The sequence below is a fragment of the Thalia democratica genome, chromosome 1 (genome assembly GCF_965202585.1).
Source record: "Thalia democratica chromosome 1, ktThaDemo2.hap1.1, whole genome shotgun sequence".
Classification (NCBI taxonomy): Eukaryota; Metazoa; Chordata; class Thaliacea; order Salpida; family Salpidae; genus Thalia; species Thalia democratica.
The window spans coordinates 110668018-110677328 of NC_139165.1; the positions used below are offsets into that span (position 1 = coordinate 110668018).

The 9311-nt window shown below is 24.6% G+C and overlaps 1 protein-coding gene across 1 annotated transcript; it reads right to left on the minus strand.

Moving 5' to 3' along the window:
* Nucleotides 1-689: 689 nt before the first annotated feature.
* On the minus strand, nt 690-8636 carry LOC145830629 (myeloid leukemia factor 1-like). Its single transcript, XM_082938280.1, has 7 exons — nt 8513-8636; nt 8002-8076; nt 5210-5294; nt 4347-4458; nt 3933-4091; nt 1548-1680; nt 690-845 (listed from the first exon to the last, which is right to left on the minus strand). Exons 1-7 carry the CDS (start codon nt 8560-8562, stop codon nt 773-775), a joined length of 687 nt encoding a protein of 228 aa, XP_082794406.1. The 5' UTR covers nt 8563-8636; the 3' UTR covers nt 690-772.
* Between the last annotated feature and the right edge of the window lie 675 nt (nt 8637-9311).

Below are 9311 nucleotides of genomic sequence, written 5' to 3' on the forward strand. Positions count from 1 at the left end.
CCCTTTAGAATAGCATTCTTTTAAACATTTTCTTTCTACATCTGATAACCCTTCATACTACAAAATTAATTACAACCGTTAGATTCAGACATTGAAGTTTTGTACATTTCACTTCTGAACATGTCAAAAAGTTCTCTGCATTAGTGTTTGCTGTATTGATACACTTTGAGCTTTATTGTATACAGTAATATGAGTGTACTGAAAAATTTTCTACCAAGTTGTAACATAAGTCATTTGTCCTTATTCATTATATAAATTTTTTATTTAAAAATAGTTATTTATTATTGTAGATGAAAGCTATATTTTTGACTATAAGTTTTAGCTGGTAAAACTATTAGGTTTTCCCTAACTTTTTTAAGCACCCTCTTTATACAAACTACAAAAGCAAACCCCATCCAATAAGATTTATCAAAAACTATCTTAAGATCTTTATCATTAACTCCAAATCTAGTATTTTAAATTATGGCCCCCTTTCTAGTGACACCCCATTTGAAAAAACTTGATATAATACTAGACACATATTGGCAAATAAATATTACTTTTTTCATCAGCTCTTAAATAGTATTCATAGTAAATAATATTTAAAAAATAAAATCCTTATATTTAACATACACCTATTAAAAGCTTTTTACATATATTAAAATCAAGTATTTCTATCTCTCTGAAAAATAATGAAACAATAAGACAAATAAAGCACAGTGCAGTTTATTATAGAAAGCAGCGTATATACAAGCCACAATGAAAGTATATTTTTATTTATTATAAACGCTGTTTATTTTCTTGAACTTCGTCTCATTTCGTTTCCTTCAACTCCGAGTTCGAGTTGCTTCTGTTTGGGTCTCCTTCTGTTAAAAAAGTAACTAGTTACCAAAAAAAAATATATAAAATTATAGGTTACTTATAAACAACTTTTGAAATTAAACTACTTTAAATTTGCAATAACAGTAGATAAAAAATTTAAAAATATAACAAATTTGTTTTACATCAAGAAGTCTAATGGAAGGAAAACAAAATTCAAAATTTAAAGAGCTCTTAATTTACTTTCAAATTAGAAATTTATTTTACAATTTAATTGTTTTTTAACAGCAATCTTTATAGCTGAGAATTTATAGAATAAGCAAATAATTAATTCAATACACAGATAGAAATTTACTAATCATTTAAAAACCCAATTACAAACAGCTTTGACAAACAATTCATTTTAAAATTCCATAAAAATATTCTTTATAAACATATTTTGTATAACATAAAAAAATCATAGATACTGTTAAGTATTGGTTTAACTTTACTAGATAAATACAAAAACTTTAAATTATAATGGTTTTTTTTAACATTTTAATTTAAAAAAGAAACATAAAAATTACAAATTTAGAACGACAAATTTGTTAAATATTGCAAAAAAATAAACAAAAATAAATACAAGATAGTAGTATTTAAAAGCTTAGAAAATTTTGTAAATAATCTTCTAATAATATTAGATAGTTTATAATCGAAAAATATATTTTAACAAAAAACTACACAATGAAAAATATTAAAACAAAACAAACTCTTTCTTGTGTCTTCTATTGTTAGACGGCAAGCCAAATTGTTCACTCATCTGTCTGTTCATATTAGACGGATAATCGATAAATCCGCTTGCTCTACTTTTCCATTCATTATCGAATTGTTCGAATTCATCTTCTGTATATAAGAATAAAACAAGTTATTATTATTATTGCATAAAATAAACATTTAAGATGCTCTAATGAGTTATTTATTATCAAAATGATAAATTTTTTAGAGAAAAAGTTAATACTTTTCACAATACTAACAAGTAGTGATTTAAATTAGGAACTCATTTTTTACTGTTGAATTCAACTTTAGTATACTCAGTAACATTAGTTATGAAAAATGCAAGTACATAACAAAATATTAAGTATAAAGTTAGATCATGTTTGAAAAAAATTTGAATAAACATTTTTATGGTATTTTTAGTTCAAAAGACTTTTATTGCACATAAAAATTTACATAACAGCTAATAAAATTTTAAAGAATTTAAAGGGTACTCATGATACTTTAAAACCACTTAACCAGAGTAAAAAGGAAATTAAACTTCAGTACGCTTTATGGAATTATACTTATACCTTTTCAAAAAAAAATAATAAGAGGGTTTTTCTTTGAGTTTAAGGTTATAGAAAAGCTTTATTTGTTTTATTAGAAAACCTGATACACTTTTAACTGTTAAAAAATCTTGCTATTTTACTTTTTTAATACTTAAAGTGTTTGACATTATTTGTTTTCCAAATTTTAAAACAGAAATAATTAGAAGATAAGTTCATATAAAATATTACAGCAAGTAATAGTAAACCATACACTTTTCATTTAATCATATTTCAAATAAAACATATACTTATATAATAGTTTTACAAATAGACAAACATTATTATGTATTATAAACAAATTGTTAAAGTTTGAGCTACTTAGGAAAATAATCAATAATTAATGGCTACTTGCAATAAAAACTAATCGATAGTAAAAGCATTTAGCAATTTCAAGGGTAAAGCTGGAAGTGAAAAATTTAAACAACTAAAATCGTTCTAAATTTTTTTTTAAATCGGTCATAAAAACTTTTAACACTTGATACAAAATAGTTTATAAATATTGTACGACTCTAAAAGAAAAAATGTAAACTTATTATACTTTTTTATTTAAAAAAATTATGTTAAAACCATTGTTTACAAAGTATTGAAATCTGTGTAAAAACATAAATTTTTTTAATAACTTTAAATAAAACGAAAATATAAATAAATGTTTAACAGTGTGAATACCAAAAAACAACATTTCAACTCAAAAATTGACTTATTTACTTCAATATTCACTAACTATGTAATGTCTTAAATACTAGCAATATATTTATTCCAAGTTAACTTACTTTATAAATAATAGTTAAAAACATGAAACTTTAGAATTAATTGCTTTTTGTAATTCATAACTTTGTTAATTGTTTTACTTGTAACATTTTAAACTTTTAAACACAAATAAAAAGCACTTAAATTGTATATTTAAAAAAAATTACAACGTTTTTTAGGACAATTAAAAGTTAATTAAAAGACTAAAAGACTAGGGACAAAAATCACAATGCAATCAAAAAATATCTTGTTTTTAATTTCAATAAAAACAAATACTTACTCAAATCAAGTGCACAAACTTATTTTTAACACTTTTTGTAGTAAAAATGTAGTAAAAAAAAAACAATACTAGTTTACATACAAAGTCAAACAATTATCTATAACCACCTTCATTTATCATAAACAATATTGCAACACTAAACAATTGAAAACAAAATTCATTGAAATGCTTTTCAAAAAAATCATTTGTACTTTTTGCTTGTCAAAATCTAACAAAAAAATACTAAAACATTGATTGTACATTCCTTTTCTATGTATCAGATAACCTGTATATTGAATATTTATTTATAGCTACCTCTTACCCCCGAAGAATTTTCTGTATCTGTTCTTCATCTTTAACAATACATATATAATCAAACACAAAACCTTGCTACATTTACAATTATAACTTAATAACACACAAAATACTTTTCAATATATACTATCATATATAACTAATCCCCAGACATTACAAAGATAATTATGTATTTCTCATCCTTAATATACAAAATCAACAACATATATACAATCACACCACCTAAAATGTGACCTCATTACAACATACAGGTCATATTCAAACTAATCCTTAAGAATAGTAAACAAACAAACCTGGACACTAACCAAGACATTAAAACAAAACTTATGTATTTCTTATCTATGTACACATATACATAAAAAATCAACTTCAATACCAACAACACACATACAATAACACCACCTAAAACATAACCTTACAACATACACGTCATACTCAAACTAAACCTCAAGCATATATACAACACAAACCTTCTTGCATTCCAACAAAATTCCTGTGCTCTTCATCTTCTCCCCTCAGTCTTCTTCTTTCAACGATCCTTCCTCTATCCCCTAGGTGGTGTCCTATCGACATCTTGTGCAAATCGCGTTCCGAATCACGAACTGTTTTACGTGTTTCCTTCATCTGGCCTGAGTAAAAAAAAATTATTAAACCAGAAGTTTATAACAACACAAAGCTTCATTAAAATAACTGATGACAACTTTATTGCTTTTCAACCAGTAAAGGCAACGTAAAACTATATATTTGAACTGCAACCAACCTACTTAGATTCAAAGTTAAATTATTACTAGTGAAATTATCAGTTAGGTTTTTATGAAAATTGTTTTCGAAATGTTTATAATTGAACTTGATTTTAATCTTACATAAAATAGTAATAAACTAACCAGGGGCAGTTCTAGTAGTGGAAGTTGCTTGGTAATACTTGGGTTTTGATTTACCATCATTTGAGTAAGTCATCACTGAGCTGTGACTGAACGAATGGCCGTCTTTGTCACCCTAAACATTGTTTTCATCGAATAATTAAAAAAACAGATTTTTATTCAATTTATATTGACAACTGTCACCTTCAAAATCTGTTAGTCATTCAGAATCATTATGTAAATTTATTCATTTATCTCCCCTTGAAAACTAAAATAAATACTAAATCAATTTAAAAAATAGTTGTCACTTTTTGAGTGAAAAAACCTGTCATAAGTGACCTTGAACTGTCCTGAGTCAGCTTAAGTTTTTTCCAAATAAATAAAATAAAAAAGTTTTTAATTTTTCAAAATTTATACAAGTTTAGGGCTTAAACAAACTTGGTTATAAAATAATATAATATTGAATCTAAAACAACAGAATCTCATTTTAAATCTAGAAAAAACCTGTACTTAGATTATTATAAAACTTAAACTATCCAGAGTTTAAAAACAAAAAAAAATCTTGTGCTTCTATAATCCATCCTGAGACTTTCAAAAACTTCAAATAGTTTGAGTTATCCTGAGTGTGTAATAATCCCGTCAAATGGGCGAAAATAAAAACAATTTTCAAAAATAAGCATAAATCATGCTGAAAATAACCACTTTTTAAGTTTTTAGATAAGTAGAGTTTTTTTTTCCTTAAAATATTTAAAGTAATTAAAAACTATAGAAAACTTACTTTACAAGTAAACAAGATATTCAAATTAAACACCAATATACTTAAACACCAACCACTTTTACACAACCATTTTGTACAACCACTTTCAGCAGGAATCCAATAAACTTACCATTTGAATACCTCCCATCATTTGGTTTCTCATTTCATCAAATCCTTTGAACATGCTGCTGAATGGGTCTGCCATTCTACGCTCCCTGTAAAAACAAATTTAGTAATTTTAATTAATATAATACCCATTAGCTCCCTGTTGTAAAAACAAAATTGAGTAAAGTACATAATAACTGCTAAAAGGAACTACCATTATCCTAATAAAAATAATTGTTTCTACTTGAGTTAAACAAGACTCTTATTAAGGCCATAGGGGGGAGGTAGAAGCCATTTTTTGACCAAAAATAACATATATACTTATATTATAGTAAATTTCATAATCTTTCAGATGCTTTTTTTAGATTTTAAAAATATTAAGTAACTTTTTTTTTTATGACCGGTTATATAAAGGGTTGTCTTTATAAAGGGTATATAAAGGGTAATTTTAAAGCGGTTTTTCTAGAGTTTTTAAAAACGGGCTTTCAAATCTATCTTCTCCTTCATTTTTCAAGCAATCTTCTTCAAATTTTCAGGAAATGTTCCTTACATTATGAGAAAAAAACGTTATTTGTGAATTTTAATAATTTAAAAAAATCAAAGTTTTATGACAAAAAAAAAAAGTTATTTTTTATCAAAAAATTTTTTTTTTCCAAAAAAAGGTATTTTAATTGAAATTTTTTAAAGTAACAAATAACGTTTTTTTGTTGTTGTATAAAGAATAGACTGTGAAAGTTTGAAGAAGATTGCTTAAAAAAAGAAGGAGGAGATAGATTTTGAATGCATTAGTCTTTTTTTGCCGTTTTAGTTTTTCCTTCCCCATAAGGAACCTGTTATGCGGCCCGACTTTGGCCGGTCATATCTCAAAAACTAATTTGAATTTTTAAAAACGGTAAAAATCAACTTGAAGCTTAGTAAAAACTCTAAAAAATATGTTCAACTTGTAAAAAACATGGCCTACCCCCCCTATGGCCTTAACTTTAAAAAATTTTCAACTAAATAAAAGGACCAATAATGTGAAAAAATCTTACAAATATAATAAATTAATTCAATTAGAAAATTTATTCTTAAACTACATTCCATAAAACTTAAATAATATTTTTTTAATTTTGACAAGTGTATAATAAGAGCATTAAATAAAAATAAGAAAAACTAAATGTAAGTGTTTTTTACACTTAAATAAAAAAATTATTTGTGATTGTTTGCATAAATGAAAGCATTCATTACTTTTTACAAAAATATTGTAAAATACTTTGGATTAAAACAACTTTTACATTAGTATATTTAAAAAGTATAATTTATTATTTTTCAGAATTTTACTTCAACTACCAGATAATTATTGCATCTTTACAAAACTATGGAAGGCTTTGAGTTTTGATGAATCAAAGTTGGTGAATTTAATAGGTTTAAAATGGAAGATACAAGCTTAATTAAGGCCATAGGGGTTAAACCATGTTTTTTACAAGTTAATCTTATTTTATAGAGTTTTTCTTAAGCTTCAAGATGTTTTTTATCGTTTTGAAATTCAAACTATTTTTTGAGATCTGACCAGTCAAAGTTTGGCCGCATAATAGGTTCCCTATGGGAAAGGAAAACTTAAACAGCAAAAGAAGACTATTTCATTTAAAATCTATCTTCTCCTACATTTTTCAAGCGATCTTCTTCAAACTTTCAGTCTAATCTTTATACAATAACAAAAAAACATTACTTTGAAATTAATTTTTTTTTTTGTAAAAATTTTTTTTTTTTGAAAAAAAAAAACACTTTTTTTTTTAATTTTTGTGATAAAATTTTTATTTTTTTAAATTACTAAAATTCTAAAGTAATGTTTTTTTCTCTTAATTTCCTGAAAATTTCCTTTGGAACATTTCCTGAAAATTTGAAGAAGATTGCTTAAAAAATGAAGGAGGAGATAGATTTTTAGTGAATATTAAAATTTCCAATAAAATTAACCACAAAAAATATGCGGTTTATACGTTTGTATTGGAGACTTTTTACAAAATATAAATACCTCAAAAGTTAAATGATATTTCTGAATTCTATAAAAAAACAGGCTTGTAGTTTATATTTAAAGCTTTTATATGAACGCCAAAGTTAATTTTTGTAAAAAAAATGTTAGACCCGCCCCCATGGCCTTAAATTATGATTACACTAATTAAAAAAACACTAATTATGATTTCATTATTCATTTTTTAAAGAAGAAATTTTAAATTTCAAAATTAAACGTTACTAGCTTAAAAATATATTACATGCAAAAAGCTTTATAATTTTGAAAAAAAAATTTCTCAGGAATTTTAGTCAAAACAAAGAAGTAGTTTGGTAATTGTATCTTTTGGTGACTGAAAATTTAATTAGTGTTATGTATGTTAATGTATAGCTAGTTTTTTTTTATTGTGTTTAGTGTTTTTTCTGTTTTTTTAAAGTATTTTAAATGTTACTTGAGTTTAAATAGGGCCAACTTTTGTTATTTATAGATTAAAAAAATTGACTCAAAATGCTCCACAATTTATGTAAAAATTAAAGCCAGCAACAACTACTACAAATATAACTGAGATAAAAATATATACTTAACTTTTATACTTTTATATTACTCTTGACTTTCTTAAAATATACCAAACAATTTTTTTAATAATACCTTTACTAAATGACTACAACTTGTTTTAGTAGATTGTAGAAGCAACTAATGTAAAAAGTGTTGTTTTTTAATTTTATTGATAACTTTATTTTAAAAAATATTACTTGCAGTTTATCCTTAAAACTTGTCATAAGTAATTTATAAGTTAAATTACTGTAAATAGTTAAAACAAGTGTACAAACTTATTTCTGCTGTTTCTACCACCTTGTCTTGGCTCAATTGCTTCAAATGATGGCATATCAAAAGATGGCATATCACTGTAAATAAAGTACAATTTAAATTGACAACATCTTATACTTTATTTACAGAACTTCTCTATCCTTTATAATTTCTAAACATTGCATGTCACTGAAAACAAAGTCAGATTGTTGCATTGGAAACATTAAAAAACTGTCTGTATTTTAAATGCTTTTTGAAATTTTATACTAAAATTTTATAAGTTTTTAAATAAGATATAGTGTTAACTTTTGAAAAAAAAAATTAGGACAATCTTCTTATAGCCTTATTTTTAAGGTATTTATTAGTAGATAAAATTAGTAGGTAAAATTGGTAGAATATAAATTTGCAACACCTCCTACTTATACTTCATTTACACTACATATTTAATTTACAGAACTGAATGCCTAAAATCAAAAATATTTTAACTGTTATATAAAGTATTAGAAATCTAATGTTTATTTTTATGAAAACAACCTGAAGAAAGGATCATCTTCAAAACTCTTCATAAAGTTGCGGTTGAACATCTTGGATTGTTTTGTCTCCAAAACTGGTGACCAAACACCCAAAAACTTGAAATTTTATTTAAAAGTATTTATCTGGAAATTTTCAAAAATATTCAAACATGATTATTAAGGCCATAGGGGGGGGTCCGACTTTTTTTTTTACAAAAAATAACTTTGGGTTTTATATGAAAGCTTTAAATACAAACTACAAGCCTGTTTTTATAGAATTCAAAAATATAATTTAACTTTCGAGATATTTTATTTTTTGTAAAAAGTTTCCGATACAAACGTATGGACCGCAAATTTTTTGAGGTCAATTTTCTCGGAAATTTAAAAATTCACTAAAAACCTATCTCCTCCTTCATTTTTTGACCTAGAGACTTCAAATTTTCAGGAAATGTTCCTTTTAATATTTTGAAGAATCCTAATGTTGGAATTTTTGAAATTTTGAAAAATAAAAATTTTATCAACAAAAAACTAAAAAAAAGGGTAGTTTTTTGACAATAATTTTTTTTTTACTCAAAATTAAAAAAATTCCTACAATAGATCTCTTTAAAGTTTAATGATACACATTCTGTAAAAATTTGAGAAAGATTACTCAAAAAATGAAGGAGGAGATAGATTTTTAGTGAAATAGTCTTTTTTTGCATTTTTAGTTTTTGCCTTCCATAAGGAACCTATTGAACGCCCTTTCTTTGATCGCTTATAAATCAAAAGTTACTTTGAGTTTTTTTAAGCGGTTAAAAGTGTCTGATAGCTCAGATTAAATT